The sequence below is a fragment of the Hippopotamus amphibius genome, chromosome 3, assembly GCF_030028045.1.
Source record: "Hippopotamus amphibius kiboko isolate mHipAmp2 chromosome 3, mHipAmp2.hap2, whole genome shotgun sequence".
NCBI classification, from domain to species: Eukaryota; Metazoa; Chordata; class Mammalia; order Artiodactyla; family Hippopotamidae; genus Hippopotamus; species Hippopotamus amphibius.
In genome coordinates, this window is record NC_080188.1 from 159,101,492 (window position 1) to 159,119,154 (window position 17,663).

General features: G+C 34.2%; 1 protein-coding gene across 4 annotated transcripts in view; it reads left to right on the plus strand.

Annotated features, from left to right (window-relative positions):
- Nucleotides 1-17,663, plus strand: part of SYT14 (synaptotagmin 14) — a 220,460-nt gene that overhangs the window by 150,882 nt on the left and 51,915 nt on the right. For all 4 annotated transcript variants that reach the window (XM_057727815.1, XM_057727816.1, XM_057727813.1 and 1 more), the window contains one exon: nt 995-1,444. In XM_057727815.1, the coding sequence (XP_057583798.1) occupies nt 995-1,444 (450 nt within the window). The remainder of the gene's footprint in view (nt 1-994; nt 1,445-17,663) is intronic.

Below are 17,663 nucleotides of genomic sequence, written 5' to 3' on the forward strand. Positions count from 1 at the left end.
CAAAAAGGGAAGACTAAGAGTCAGTAGTAGTGCCTACTACAGTACACATTAAATAAAAGTTCAAAAAAATTTAGACAATTATAAAATTGGCCCACATTTTAAAATGAGAGACACTTATGATTTATTAAAATACTTGAAGGGGTGTGAGGTGGTATAGCTGAAAAGTCAGAGACCTGAATTTGGTACTATGAGTAACTAGCTGAAACTCCTATTACATTCCAGATATTTAGACTAGCAGGAATTTGAGACAGTCCCAGGCAAAATGGGTACAGTTTCTTTTAATCTTATAATTAAAGTATATAGTTTCATACTTTCTTGCACTTTTGAAATATGTATTCTGCCATTTTCAACAGTAATTAGTATTAGAAAATAATATGTAATTTTAAATTCTAGTTAAAAATTGAAGTAGTATGTGTGTTATGGAAAATAGCTATTTGGCTGCAAATATTTTGAGGCCTTTGTATTTATACTTTCACATTTCATGTTTCCATTGATTTTCAAGCCTAAATGTGTTAACATTCTATTACAGATGGGAGCATTTGAAACAAATCTGAAAATGGTACCAAATTTTTCAATAACATTATACCTTCATTTATGTTCTCTTTCTCTCGAGCCTAATATTGAGCTGTCAATTGTTTTGTTTATAATGTTAAAAATTTAGTAGTTTTTTTACAAAAGGAGCAGAGATGCACATTGAAGTATATATTTTCATCTCTCATGATAAAAACACATATCCAACTTTCTCAGAATTGTGATGGTGAATATTAAATTCTGTGCCTTTATTAGAATAAGTTGTTGAGTTTAATGTACCACTTACATTACTCTGTCCACATAGAGTAGCTTTTGATTGTAGTTGGCTGTTAATTATTCTTTCTTTATGATAGCAAATCAAAACAGTTTTCATATTCTTCTAAAGAAATATCAGATACTTATTTACATGCTAGATTAAATAATAGAGTTAAAAACTGAAAATATTTAAATTTGCTTTTCTTAGGATATGTCAGCTCAAGGATCATCTTCACAGCTTCCTAAACCTTTTGATCCTGAGCCAGAAGCTAAGTACGGCACACTGGATGTGACTTTTGACTATGACTCACAAGAACAGAAGCTTCTGGTAACAGTGACAGCTGTCACAGATATCCCAACATATAACAGGACAGGTGGCAACTCATGGCAAGTACACCTTGTTCTTCTACCTATAAAGAAACAGAGAGCAAAAACCAGCATCCAGAGAGGACCATGCCCTGTCTTCACAGAAACATTCAAATTTAATCATGTTGAATCTGAGATGATTGGAAATTATGCAGTTCGGTTTAGACTGTATGGTATACATCGCATGAAAAAAGAAAAGATTGTGGGGGAAAAGATTTTTTATTTAACAAAATTGAATCTTCAAGGGAAAATGTCATTACCTGTGATATTGGAACCTTCTTACAATCATTCTGTGAGTATCTGATCAAATAGCCCAAATACAGTTTATGTCATGGTGTATAACATACACAATTTTTAAAATCTATAATCAGCCCAACAACTTTCTCAGCCTATTTTTTACATAGTAATCATACCTACAAAATTTCTAAGTCCTAGATAGGTAGGTATAACTTTTTCTCATCTATGAAAGTTGCCCTTGAAGATTATATATGATTTATTTTATGTATTTTACCTTCACCAAGTCTGGCCCGATGTCTTACATATTTATTCCTTTGTTAAACATTTATTAGATGATTGTTTATGACATCATCTGAACTCCTTATAGAATTTATTGTTTTCTTTCCAGGTTAAAATTAGGTGATACTTTAACAGCTATCTAGCTCCATATCTTATTTGATATACTGCAGAAATTATTTGCTTTTATGGAATATGTGCTGCTGCCTAGGTCATAACCGATTATTTTTCCAGAACTGCTATGAAATTATTTTTAAAGGTTTAAAAAAACGCTCTTCCCTTGTTATATTTTCCTTTTTTTTTTAAACAAAGATTTTGCAGTGTTTCTGGGAGAATATTTCTGTTTAATACTATGAGCTATTCTCCCTTTTCTCTTTTTTTCCTCCAGGTTCTGATCATACACAAGTGTCTCTCCCTCCCTCTCTGTCTGTCTGTCTGTCTCTCTCTCCATATTTTTAACTAAATTCCTGCAAGGCATTGCAAATTGCAGGAGAGCTGTGCTATTTATTTAAGCCAGGGAGATACACTATGCCACATAGTTATTTAGATTATGAGAAAATCTGTGATATGCTGTAAATATAAATTTTGAATTATATTTATTCCTCTCCTAATTGAATAAGAAGCATTTTTACACATAAATACACAGGTTTGGGATGGATTTGTGTATTAAAATAAAGGTGTAATATTTTAGAGTTTTTTTAAACTTTTAAATGTGTAAACATTAAGTCCAAGGTTAGAGTCTCATTGAATTTATACCAGGCAGCATTTGATGTTATAGGACCTTCACTCCCAATAGAACCATACCATTTTAGCTAGATGGTTTAAGCATCTTTAAAAACCAAAAGGTAGTAATAAGTATAGTATATCCCTATGGGTTTTTTAGATAGTATTTATCCTTTATTGGGTAAATTGATAACTTGTTTTAATTTTAAATTTTAGAATTACTGTTCTGCGGCAGTATTTTTTTAAAATGATATCAGCAGTTTATCAGGAGAGGGAAAAAGTGCAAGCACTATTTCAGAGGGAAAAAGATAACTTTTTAATAAAATTGAATATTGTGTAATTCTTACTATGATTTTTAAACTTTCTCATTATTTGGTCTGAGTGATCACTAGTTAATCTGTGGAAAATGCATTCTTATATATAGAAATATCCGATTTATATTAGAAGAGAATGACTGTATCATCAAGAGGTATGTATTTTGTGTTTCTTTATTTGCTTTGAGTTATCTGTTCCCAATTCTGTATTAATTATATTCTTTTCACAAAGAAAATGAAGCCCTATAAAATAATATGGTTTTTTCCTCTGGTCAAACTAAATGATTTCTGTACACACCGAGATTACAAGTGTTGGCTTATATTTGATTCTGTATTTCTATATTTCTGACAACCAGTACAATAAATTTCTGTGGAGTGTTCACAAAAAGCAAAAAGTGCTAAATAGATAGCTTCTAAGACGTAACATTTAAATCTGAACAAAGCTATTTATCTTCTGTTCTTAGAGAATTTTTTCTCTGTGTTGCCATGCTTCTCAAAGTTAGTGCCTGTGTTGAATTGTTGCTCTCTCTTGGCCTTCTTTCTTTCTCCACCTGCTTAAAATCTCATTGCTTGTTTTTGGCTTCTGTGCCAAAAACAGCTAGCGCACAGTAATTCTTGAGGTTAAGACTCATAATTCTATCAGTTGTCATAAAAATAAAATACTAAAAGAATGTATATATTCTGTCTGTGCTCTAGTGTGAGTGTTCTCTTTGCTTAAGTTTTGATATTAATTGTATAGAGAAATCATGTGATTGTGGATTACCTAGATGATTTTAGCCCTAATTTTATAAGATGTAATAATATATGAGTGAGACGTACTTTCATAATTAAACATTTATTCTCATAGCTTTTGAATAATTCTTCTTCTTCTTCTTGTTGCAAGAATATTAGCCTTTTGGCAAGGGAAAGTTTTAATCCAGTCAAAAAATTTACAAACTATGGTTAAAACATTCGACGTTTAATTACAGTTCATTTTCATGGATAATAATACAAAGTTAGATTCTGCATAGAATTTAGTTTCATTGATAGTTTTTGTAGGATTTAGTTTCATTGATAGTTTTTCAGAAACTGATCAAATCTATACATTGAGAGAAAAATGACCAGTGTCACCAAACTAACTTTCTGAGGACCAAGTCCTGAGTTTCCTTGAGAGTAAGATTTAAGTTTAACATTAAGATAATGTGTAGAATTTGTTCAGTGAATAATAGAAAATATACTAAGGGTTGAAAAGCATGAGTTCTTTCTACTAACTAATTGTTTAAGTTCAGATAAATTACCTAATCATTTTGGGCATCAGGTTTCTTGTTAGTAAAATGAAAGAGTTAAAACAAATGATCTCTAAGGTTCTACCCATTACTATATTCTTTGATACTACTAATATATATTGGGGGGGAAGTTAATGAATTTTAGGTGAATTTTGTATGCTTAGTATATGTCATTTTGTTATGGACATTTATTATGTTTTCTTACTCCTTCATACCTTTTTCAGCAACCTTCTAATGTCTGAGGAAGTCCCAACTAAGTCCCACCTCCCTAAGTTAAGCTTTATAATTCACTTTCCCAGTCTCACAGGTAGCTAGGTCATGAGCCCTATTACTTAGATGCTCCACTCATATTCATCTCCAGGACACCTCAGCACAGAATGAACAGAGAAGCAGATGCTGCACTCACATTACATTCTCGTGAGGTTGATGGTGGAGAAATCTGATATTGAGTCAGTAGTAATTCTAAAATAGCTTTGCTGGTGCAGAAATTGTATCAGTGCTAAACAATAATAAATAATAATTGCAGGAAAGAAAAGACCTTGGCATATAAGTGTCCAGTAGGAGCAGTAGCAAATTTCCTCACCAGGTCAGTTCTGCAGTATGATTTTGTTCTTGAGAAGCTTAGCCCTAAGCCTGGTTCTCTAGTCATCCTAATCCCTTTAATAAATTGCTGTTCCACTTAGACAGAGTTAGCTTCCAGTGATTTTAAATAAGAATGCTGACTGGTAAATGCTGAAATAGCCATATGGTTTAGTATTTACTTGCTATAGTCATTTATTAAGCTCTACTCAATACTTAGAATGTTGTCAGTTACCCTTCCTACCATGGTGTATCCCTCTCATAATTTGAACTTTTCTCATACACTCAGCTTGTTCATATGGCACTCTGTCCTAGTGTAAAATCCCAATTACTTTCTTCACTTGCATTTTTGGTAGCATATAGTAATCTCTCTGTTACACTTGTCTGGAATAGCCTCTTGCCTTTTCCTCCCTTAAGCTTTATTTCTTATTCAACTTATTAAATTTATTAATAATATTATATGTATTCATTATGATTTATTAACAATGAAATGTTATTCTTTCTCTCAAAAACATACAACCTTTCCTGTACAGACAGTACTTAATTAGTATAATCTATGCAAAGTAGTCTCTATAGCTAAAAAATTGGGGCCTCAGTCCTACAACTGCAAAGCAATGAATTCAGCTAACAACTTGAATGATCTTTGAAGTAGCTTTCTTCATTAGAGCCTCCAGATAATAGCCCAGCCCAGCTGAAACTTTGATTCAGTCTTGTGAGACCCTAAGTAGAACATCCAGCTGAGCTCATTTGGAATTCTGATCTACAGAAAATGTGATGAAACTTAAGTTTTAATGATAGAGGGTGCTTAATACGTGCCCAGATATCTATATTTTATTAAATTTGGTTCCATATTTCATTTCTATGTGAAAACATGACAGTTACAGGAAATAGACATGGAAGTGGGTGGGATTGTCTTGGGTGAGAAGAGAAAATCCTCAGGAACTCCTAGACCTAAAGATTGGAGAAAGGAGGGGTAGAACAGGGAGAAGATAGTAAAATATCACAAAATCCAACAATGAGGTTTTGGAGGAAGGAATACTCAACTTTGTCAGATGCTCCAGAAGGAACCAATAATCTGAGTGTTGAAAACTGTCTGTTGAATTTAGGATATGCAGGTAATGGGTAGCTTTAGACCTGTTTTGGTGGGGTAGAGGGATCAGAATCCAAACTAGAGTGGCAATCATATAGACAACTCTTCCACCAAGTTTGGCTGTGAAAATAGAGAGAGGAGGTTCAGGAAAGATGCTTTTGAGGTTAGGAGAGATTTGGGCATGCTCATATACTAATGCAAATGATAAAATATGGAGTGTAACATATAGGAGAGCTAATTGAAGATAGCTAGGATGAACAGAGAGGCAAAAATGTTATAAGTATTTTCAAGCCATTTATTTAAATTGTAGACCATGAAATCTAAGTGGAATAAAAAGAGAAGTGAAGCTAGAAGGGGACTGAAGCTAGGCAGGGAAAAGTAGAAACGTTAGTGAACTGAAAGTTCCAAGGTTATCAAGGAACAGATGTGAGGGTAGTAGTTGAGCAGGAATTATGGAAACATAAGGGGCTGTGGTTAGAGAGGAGAATGTTTTCAGTTAATGTGATGTGATGAGAAGGGTTCAGTGTGATGTGATGGTGGGAGTGAGCAGCTGAGATGGAATAAAAGGTAAAGACACTGGAGATGGATAAGTTGTTCAGGGGAGGCCAGGTTCTTGGATAGGTTATCCTCATGGACATTGAATGAAGTCACAAAAGATGGTGGCAGAAATTGAAGTGTGCAAGAAGATTGACTCAAGGATTGTTGTCAAGAAATGAAGAGAAAATGTTCAGAGAATGAAGAGGAAATATCTAGGACAGGATACCTATGAAGATAGGATAGCATGAGCCTTAAAGGAAAATAGTTCTTCTTTTCCACAATTTTAGGGGAACAGTGTTTGACAGAGCAGCAGAGAACTTTGCTTCCTGACTCGAGACACTTTGGGTATGAGAGAATAACCAGAATGAAAAGTCTACAGAGGGTGGTATATCCTCAGGGAAAAGTTGGAATTCAATTAAAGCAAAGTGTTGAGGGTTCAGAGAAGAAACTCAAGTCCTGGAGGAGTTTATCATAGATCAGGAATGCCAGAAGGCATAGTGAAATATTCTGAAAAGGAGGAGCATGATGGAAGTTTGTGTTAGTAAAGAAGTACCAAGAATAATAGAATGAGTGTTGAAGTAAAAGAGATGGCCAGTATCCAGGGATTTGCTTTCATTTACATTATACCAAAATGTTGATCTCAATCATAATTTGAGTCTATTTAAATCTCCAATTTCATTTAAAGTCTAATTTAAATAAAATCTTTATGAAAATTTATTAGATTATTTGTAATGTAATTTAAATTAGTTGATCTTACCTCTCTTTGTATACCAAATATCTAGTACTGGGCATTGTGGTATAAATATTGACTGGATGGATGGGTGAGTAGGTGCATATGGGACGTAATATTTCTGAATTATTGCCTCTGGTGCTGATTTTTGCAGCTAGTCATGTGTTTTCTTGTTCTTGAACTTATTTTATGACTTTCTTCTAGATTTTCAACACTTTGAGAATAGATACTGTTGTTTTACTTATTTGATATCTGTCAGAACGTAAAACATAGGTGAAATTGATTCATCAACGTGTTCTGATAAACCTAATCATTTAAAAATTCTTACTAAGTTCCATGTAACATTATTCCCTGATAGGTATCAGCATGCTTAAGACAGCTCTATTAGGAATATTTTATGACCTGAAATTCAATAAGCATGCATCTCAGGGTAATTAAATAGGAACACATCAGGAATTGCTTTATTTTTTAAATCATAATTGACTAATTAGGGACATATATACTTATATAATATCTCATTCAAGAGTATAATGCCACAGTCTCCTAAGAATGATCAACCTTCCTCATGACTTCATCTTATTTTAGACACTTGTATGTTCAACGTTTAATTTCAAAAATCCGTGTATCTCAAAAACAGCCTATCTTTATATCAATGGATTGCATTAACTTAGTTTGATATTTGTTCTGTTACTTTTAAGAGAGGTAAGTTATTGCTCAGACTTTATAATTGAAATGTGTGCTCCTCTAAGAATCATACTTTAGTCTCTATTATTAGCAAACAGCTTTTTTTTTTAAATTGGAGTGTAGGTGCTTTACACTGCTGTACAGCAAAGTGAATCAGCCATGCGTATACATATATTCCCTCTTTTTTGGATTTCTTTCCCATTTAAGTCACCACAGAGCATTGAATAGAGTACCCTGTGCTATACAGTAGATTCTCATTAGTTATCTGTTTTATACGTAGTAATGTATATATGTCAATCCTAATCTCCCAATTCATCGCATCCACCCCCTTTCCCCCTTGGTATCCATATGTTTGTTCTCTACATCTGTGTCTCTGTTTCTGCTTTGCAGATAAGATCATCTTTACCATTTTTCTAGATTCCACATATATGTGTTAATATACAATATTTGTTTTTCTCTTTCTGACTTACTTCACTCTGTATAACAGTCTCTGGGTCCATCCATGTCTTTCCAAATGATACAATTTTGTTCCTTTTTATGGCTGAGTAATATTCCATTGTATATATGTATCACATCTTCTTTATCTGTTCCTCTGTCAGTGGACATTTAGGTTGTTTCCATGTCCTGGTTATTGTAAATAGTGCTGCAGTGAACATTGGGGTGCATGTATCTTTTTGAATTATGGTTTTCTCAGGGTATGTGCCCAGTAGTGGGATTGCTGTGTCATGTGGTAGTTCTATTTTTAGTTTTTTAAGGAACCTCCATACTGTTCTCCATAGTGGCTGTATCAATTTACATTCCCACCATCAGTGTAAGCAGGATCCCTTTTATCCACACCCGCTCCAGCATTTATTGTTTGTAGATTTTGTGATGATGACCATTCTGACTGGTGTGAGGTGGTACCTCATTGTAGTTTTAATTTTCATTTCTCTAGCAATTAGTGATGTTGGCCATCTGTATGTCTTTTTCAGAGAAAAGTCTATTTAGGTTTTCCACCCATTTTTGGATTGGGTTGTTTGTTTTTTTGATATTGAGCTGCATGAGTTGCTTATATATTTTGGGTATTAATCCTTTGTCAGTTGCTTCATTTGCAAATATTTTCTCCCATTCTGAGGATTGTCTTTTCATCTTGTTTATGGTTTCCTTTGCTGCACAAGAGCTTTTAAGTTTAACTAGGTCCCATTTATTTATTTTTGTTTTTATTTTCATTGCTCTAGGATGTGGGTCAAAAAGGATCTTGCTGTGATTTATGTCAAAGAGTGTTCTGCCTATGTTTTCCCCTAAGAGTTTTATAGTCTGGCCTTACATTTAAGTCTTTAATCCACTTTGAGTTTATTTTTGTGTATGGTGTTAGGGAATGTTCTAATTTCATTCTTTTACATATAGCTGTCCAGTTTTCCCAGAACTACTTATTGAAGAGACTGTCTTTTCTCCATTGTATATTCTTGCCTCTTTTGTCATAGATTAGGTGACCATAGGTGTGTGAATTTATCTCTAGGCTTTCTGTCCTGTTCCATTGATCTATATTTCTGTTTTTGTGCCAGTGCCATACTGTCTTGATTACTGTGGCTTTGTAGTATAGTCTGAAGTCAGGGAGCTTGATTCCTCCAGCTCTGTTTTTGTTTCTCAAAATCGCTTTGGCTATTCGGGGTATTTTGTGTTTCCATACAAATTGTAAAATTTTTTGTTCTATTCTGTGAAAAATGCCCTTAGTAATTTGATAGGGATTGTATTGAATCTGTAAATTGCTTTGGATAGTAATTTTCACAATATTGGTTCTTCCAGTCCAAGAACGTGGTATATCTCTCCATCTGATTGTATCATCTTTGATTTCTTTCATCAGTATTTTACAGTTTTCTGCCTACAGGTCTTTGCCTTCTTAGGTATTTTATTATTTTTGTTGCATGGTAAATGAGATTGTTTCCTCAATTTCTCTTTCTGATCTTTCATTGTTAGTGTATAGGAAAGTAAGATATTTCTGTGTATTAATTTTGTATCCTGCAACTTTACTAAATTCATTGATTAGATCTAATAGTTTTCTGCTGGCATTTTTAGGATTTTCTATGTATAGTATCACGTCATCTGCAAGCAGTGACAGTTTTACTTCTTCTTTTCCAATTTGGATTCCTTTGATTTCTTTTTCTTCTCTGATTGCCTTGGCTAGGACTTCCAAAACTATATTGAATAATAGTGGTGAGAGTCGACACCCTTGTCTTGTTCCTGAACTTAGAGGAAATGCTTTCAGTTTTTCACCATTGAGAATGATGTTTGCTGTGTGTTTGTCGTATATAGCCTTTATTATGTTGAGGTAGGTCCTTCTATGCCCAATTTCTGGAGAGTTTTTATCATAAATGAGTGTTGAAATTTGTCAAAAGCTTTTTCTGCACCTATTGAAATGATCTTATGTTTTTTATTCTTCAGTTTGTTAACATGGTATATCACAGGGGTCCCCAATGCCTGGGCCACAGACCAGTACTGGTCCGTGGCTTGTTAGGAACCAGGCTGCACAGCAGGAGGTAAGCAGTGGGTGAGCGAGCGAAGCTTCATCTGTATTTACAGCCACTCCCCATCACTTGCATTACCACCTGAGCTCCAGCTCCTATCAGATCAGTGGCAGCATTAGATTCTCACAGGAGCACGAACCCTACTGTGAACTGCACATGTGAGCGATCTAGGTTGCATGCACCTTATGAGAATCTAGTGCCTAATGATCTGAGGTGAAGCTGAGGTGGTCCCATCACCCCTAGAGGGGACCGTCTTAGTTGCAGGAAAACAAGCTCAGGGCTTCCACTGTTTCTACATTATAATAATTGAAATAAAGTGCACAATAAAGGTAATGTGCTTGAATCATCCCAAAACCATCCTGCACCCTGCTACCAGGGTCTGTGGAAAAATTGTCTTCCATGAAACCAGTCCCTGATGCCAAAAAGGTTGGGGATTGCTGGTGTATCACGTTGATTGATTTGCATATATTGAAGAATCCTTGCATCCCTAGGATGAATCCCACTTCATCATGGTGTATGATCCTTTTAATGTGTTGTTGGATTTGGTTTGCTAGTATTTTGTTGAGGATTTTTGTGTCTTTGTCCATCAGTAATATTGGATCTTGTTTTTGTATCCATTAATCCAGTCTTTGTGTTTTGGTTGGAGCATTTAATTCATTTACATTTTTTTATTGAGATACAGTTAACATACAATAAACTGCATTCATTTACATTTAAGGTAATTATCAATATGTATGTTCCTATTACCATTTTCTTAATTATTTTGGGTTTGTTTTTGTAGGTCTTTTTATTATTTTGTGTTTCCCACCTAGAGAATTTCTTTTAGCATTTGTTGTAAAGCTGGTTTGGTGGTGCTGAGTTCTCTCAGCTTTTGCTTGTCTGTAAAGCTTTTGATTTCTCCATCAAATCTGAATGAGATCCTTGCTGGATAGAGTAATCTTCGTTGTAGGTTTTTACCATTCATCACTTTAAATATATCCTGCCACTCCCTTCTGGCCTACAGAGTTTTTGCTGAAAAATCAGCTGATAACTCCATGGGGATTCCCTTGTATGTTATTTGTTGCTTTTCCCTTGCTGCTTTTAACATTTTTTCTTTATAATTAATTTGTGCTAGTTTGACTAATATGTGTCTCTTCATGTTTCTCCTTGGGTTTATCCTGTATGGGACTCTCTGCGCTTCCTGAACTTGATTGACTATTTCTTTCCCCATGTTAGGGTAGTTTTTGAATATAATCTCTTCAACTATTTTCTTAGACCCTTTCTCTTTCTCCTCTTCTTCTGGGACCCCTATAATTTGAATATTGGTGTGTTTAATGTTGTCCCAGAGGTCTCTGAGACTGTCCTCATTTTTCTTTTTTTTTCTTTATTCTGCACCCTGGCAGTTATTTCCACCATTCTATCTTCCACCTCACTTATCTGTTCTCTGTCTTCATTATTCTGCTATTGATTCCTTCTAGTGTATTTTTCATTTCATTAATTGTGTCATTTATCACTGATTGATTGTTCTTGAGTTCTTCTAGGTCTTTGTTAAACATTTCTTATATCTTCTTGATCCTTGCCTCCATTCTGTTTCCCAGATTTTGGATCATCTTTACTATCATTACTCTGATTTTTTTTTTCAGGGAGATTGCCTATTTCCTCTCCATTTATTTGGTCTTGTGGGTTTTTACCTTACTCTGTTGTCTGCAACGTATTTCTCCGATCTTGTCTGACTTGTGTTTATGGTCTCCTTTCCACAGGCAGCATAGTTCCTCTTGCTTCTGTTGTCTGCTTCTGGTGGGTGAGGTTGGTCCAAGGGCTTGTGTAGGCTTGCTGGTGAGAGGGACTGGTGCCTGTGGTCTCATGGTTGGAGCTGAGTCTTTTCCCTATGATGGGCAGGGCTGCATCAGGCGATGTGTTTGGGGGTATCTGTGAGCTTAGTATGACTTTATGCAGCCTGTCTACTGATGGGTAGGGCTGTGTTCCTGTGTTGCTGGTTGTTTAGTGTAAGGTGTCCAGCACTGAAGCCTGCAGGCAGTTGGGTGGAGCTGGGTCTTGATGTTGAGATAGATACTTTGTCCTGCCTTCCCCAGACTATCTGCTGCATGACCTTTGATCACCCAAAGGTCTGTTTCTGTTCCAGCCGATTTCCCCAATGTGAGGGGTTTTTTCTGATTGCAGGAACCTCTCCTCACCTTCAGCTTCCCGCCAAGGTTGCTACTCCCTTTTTTGATTCCTCTTTTCTTTTTTTCTTTCTTTCATCGTACTCAGTTGCCAGGGGATTTTTCTTGTCCTTTTAGATGTGTGAAGTCTTCTGCTAGTGTTCAGCAGGTACTCTGTGAGAATTGTTCCATTCTTGATGTACTCGTCAGGAGAGACAAATTCTGCATCCTCTTATTCCTCCATCTTGACTCCTGTTGCAAATATCTTTTTACTTATTATTTATTTATTTGGCTGTGCTGGGTCTTAGTTGCAGCATGCAGGATCTTTAGTTGCAGTATGCAGGATCTTTTAGTGGCAGCATGTGGGATCTTTAGTTGCAGCATGCAAACTCTTAGTTGTAGCATGTGGAATCTAGTTCCCTGACCAGGGATTGAACCCAGGCCCCCTGGATTGGGAATGCAGAGTCTTAGCCACTTGACACCAGGGAAGTCCCCTCGCAAGTAGCTTTTAAAACTTACACCTGAAACTAAGACAACACTATTAATCAACTATACTCCAATATAAAATAAAAATTTAAAAAACCTTATCTTCACCTATATTCATATTCACTACAATTCACACATTACCATTGTCAATAAAAATCTACATTTTCTAAATGTAGATTACATTTCTTCACCATAAAGCAATTTAAAATAAATACTTCATGATAAACTAATGATCATAGTTAAGAATTACTACATCAAGGAGAACACTGCATGTATGCAATTCAGTTCCCTAGACAATAACAGTAATGTGAGTTATGGCTCACTTTAGTATAAAACTAAATAGTTATAGGCCTATTTAGAGACAGTTATTCAAAGAGAAAGTAAGTAAGCATATATTATTGGTGGAAGGGAATAACTCTAGTCTCACATGAAGAGTTGTTAATCATGTAAATCTTTCAGTGACAGGGAGAAGCTAAATTACAGCATAAAAGGAAGCTTTTTGTTTGTCAGAGTCTTAGTTTAAAGGTTAAGTTTAAACTTAGTTTAAAAAGAAGTCAAGTTAAATGTTAAGTCTAAAGAAGTTTTGAACATGCAGAAGATTGAGTGGGAGAAACTAAAATTTCAGTGACTAAAATCGTTTGTTTTTTATGTCTTGTCTGGGGAGTGAAAAACATCAAGCATTTTAACTAGATTCTTTTAGTTGAGCCATCTAAGTACTAAGCTATAAACTACCAAGGACTAACTCATACTTTATTTTTTTTTTGCATTATTTTTTTCAAAAATAAGCCAGAAAAGTAAAGTATAAGTGTAATATATATTACAGGTAATATTTTCCTTTTCTGCTATATTTTATTTTATGCTATTAATTTTTCCAAGATACTGATATCAATTGTTTGTAATACTAATGAGAGAAATTAACGAACGTTTTTTGGAAAGAGAGTACTATTTGATCATTTTAGAGTGGAGTAAAGATTATGACAAGTAAATTTGGGTCCAAGTGAGCAGCATATTCTATAATTTAGGACATTAAAATGCATTAAATAGAGCAAGAAGGGATAAAATGGTGTTCTCTAAAGAAACATCATGGAGAGAGAGATAGCATTCAAATTCTAAATGTGGACCACTATTTTAAAAAATTCTTTTGGAGGGTCTGTAGAGTGCTCATCCTGAACACGTGCCTTCTTCACATCATTACCAGCAGCTGTAAAATTATATATGTTTTACTTTAAAGCAACACTTTATTATACTACCAGGAACAATTCCCTTTCTTCTGAATTGCTTCACAATAATAGAATAGTAGTATCCACTGTGCTTCTTGTTCATTATCTTAGGCTTTTTGTAAATGGATGATAATTAATGAACAGTACCATAGTGAGAGCTTGTCCTTGAGGCCTTCCCTTTACAAATAAAAGAAACACCAAACAGAAGCAGCATTTTATTTTTTCCTGGTCATTCTCCTCATTATGTTAATATTAAATAGCAGGGCAGTATCCAGTGGGCAAATGTGTTTCGAAACCAAAATCCTTAATTCTAGGATTTTCACATTTAAAGTCTTGACACTTTAATATAGTAAATTCTTCATTGGAAAAACAATATTAAAGTGCTAGATACTAATTTTGAAAAATTATAGATGTGAAAATGTATTTTATCAGAATATATTTTATGAAACAACCAGAATTAATGGTATTAATTAAAATTTTTTCATCTGAATTAATAGTATTGAGGATGTTTCTTCCAAATGAGTTGGGTTTTATCTGCTGTGACATTTATTTTGAGGTTGACGGGGTTAATGCTGCTTTTCCAGGGTAATGCCTGTTTAGGCACACAGTGAGAATTTAAAGAGGACTGATGAAATACCAATTACAAAGACATTGTTCTTTCTGGAAAATTTGAAATTTAATTTAAAAAAGAAGCAGTTTTACATTTGATGCATTCATGTTCATATGGTGGAATATGACCTTAAGAAATACTGCATTCAGGTCTAGGACAGAGGAACTTTATTTAAAAAAAATAAAGTTGAAGGCAATCTTTTATTAGTGGGTTTTCATTCTCATCATCACATTTACTCTGTGGACTCTGTAGGGACCTGTAATGGGCCAGAAAAAATATCTATTTGACAGTTACATTTTATTTTATTCTCTTCAAGGCAAGGAACAACTCTAGTCAAAAATGATTGTAGGTGATAAGCCTGTGTATAAATTCCTGATGCTGTCCGTATTAAGATATATTTCAATGATTCCTATCACTGAAAATGAGCATGGTCCTGCAAGTACCCTCTGTGCTCACTCATTACTGGGCACTCCTTTTCGAGTGAAATACACATTTTTAGGTGTTAACCATGCAAAGCTGTTCTTGTAAAAAAGCTAATTCTCCACAATACACATTAGCAATTGGGATACTATTGGGATACATGACCTGAGTACCTCCCAAGGTTGTGATGATAAAATGAGACAAGGTATGTGAAAACTTTCAAAGACTAGAAATATTAGTTGTTAATCTGAAATAAAATATGTATTCTTAATTTATTTTAATCATTCTGCCATTATTTATTGTTTTATAGTTTAAAGATATCCTCTGATCTTACAGAAAATAATGATTTTTGTCTTTCCTTTATCTCTTAGACCTAGAATTGTTTATATAGGCTATATCTTACCGATTTACAGTGTTCATTTTATAGTCTGTCACTTTGGGGCAACTGATGATTAGTACTAATTACATTCTTTTGTAGCAGAAAAAAGCTAGCAGAGCTAATTGGAACTGAAGACCTAAGTCTGGTACACACAGATTTTTAATTATCTCATGTTATGTAATCAGAGCATATAATTTATATAATCAAAGTTATATATCTCTTAAATTTCTGTATTCTACAATAAAAAAGTAAGCTGAACTTTAATTTGGCTCATTTTTAAAGGAATACGATACCATTTAGTTGATAGAGAATAGTACTATTATAAGTACATTTTTCATATTAGTCAGCTTATTTGGGGGGATATATTTTTCTTTGAAATGAAAGCTGTCATTATCCCTTAAGCTATACTGAAGTTCTAAAACTGTGTTCTTTATACTAACTCATTTGTGGTTTGTCATAAAAAGTTTAAGAATTATTAGATAGTGTAAATTTATAATTTTAATGCTGAAATTGTTAGATTTTCAAGATCAAGTTTACATTTGCATTTAGGAGGGTTGGTGTAGCATAGAGGTTGGGAGCAAAGAGGTTCTGAGGTGCCTGGCTCCACATCTTGGTTCTCCACTTCTTCCTAACTATGTGTTCTTGGGTGAATGCTCAACCTCTGTGTGCCTCATTTTTTTCATTTGTAAAAAGGGCTGGTGGAAAAAAGAGATAATCCTTGTAAAGAATACCATCTGCTTAGAGGACTGGGGCGGGGAGGGTGGGGGGGACTCGAGGGGGGGGAGTCAAGGAAGGGAGGGAATACGGGGATATGTGTATAAAAACAGATGATTGAACTTGGTGTACCCCCAAAAAAATAATAAAAAAAAAAGAAAAAGAATAAACTACTAAAAAAAAAAAAAAAGAATACCATCTGGCACAGAGTAGGAACTTTAAGTTTATAAAATTAAATAACAGTAGACAAATGTTAACCAATGTTTGTTGGGTCTCATTTGTATGTGAATAAATTTGATCTGAATTACGTGTTAGTTCGTAAGTAAAAATTATTACATTATGTTTTTCAAGTTTCAAAATCAGAAAGGAACATTGCAGTCTGGAAAAGAGGAAAGTAAAAGTACTTTTTTTAAAATTAATTTTTATTGGACTATAGTGCTTTACAATGTTGTCTTAGTTTCTGCTGTACAGCAGAGTGAATCAGATATACGTATACATATATCCCCTCTTTATTAAGATTTCCTTCCCATTTAGGTCACCACAGAGCATTGAGTAGAGTTCCCTGTGCTGTACAGTAGTTTCTCATTAGTTATCTATTAGTTATGTATATTATACATAGTAGTATGTGTATGTCAGTCCCAATCTCCCAACTCATCCCACCCCTTGGTGTCTGTAAGTTTATTATCTACATCCGTGTCTCTATTTCTGCTTTGCAAATAAGTTCATCTGTACCAAAAGTGCTATGATCCAATGATACAAAGAGTGCTTAGTCCAACAATACAAGCAGCTAGTAAAATAATTTTTTTAGAAACTAATTATAATTCAAGCCGTGAATGCTTTTAAGATACAGCTTTTTAGAAATATATTTTGAATAATTGTTAACAACTCTGAGTTATAAATATTATTTAAATAAATACAGTTTTATTTTTTCAGACATATAGAGTAACTCATATGACATTAGACAAGTGTATAAGGTGGTTTAGTCTAAGTTATTCTGAGATAACAGACCTTGTCCCTTTTAATGCCTTATAAACAGCAAAGGTTTCTTTCTCACTTGTGCTGCATGTCCATATTGTGGGTCACTTATGGCTCTATTCCATGTCATCTTCATTCTCAGATCCAAACTGATAGAGGGGGATTCTTTCTGATACTTCGCTGGTTGTCAGACAGAGCATGTGGCAAACTAATCCTTATCTCTTAAAGCTTCTGCCCAAAATTGACACATACTACTTCTACTGACATTGCACATTTCTAAAGCAGAGGTTGGCAAACTTTTTCTGTAAAGTGCCAGAAAGTTAACTTTTTTTCAGCTTCATGGGCCACATGGGGTCTCTGTCACATATTCTTTTTATTCTTCAACCCTTACTTACTTCCTTATTTTATGTATTTTCTTCCAGTTTTATTGAGATACAATTGACATACAGCTCTGTAGAAGTTTAAGATATACAGCATAATGATTTGATTTACATACATCGAAAAAGATTATCACAATAAGCTTAGTGAACATCTATCATCTTATACAGATACAAAATTAAAGTAATAGAAAAAATTATTTTTTCCTTGTGATGAGAAATTTTGGGATTTACTCTCTTAATTTTTGTA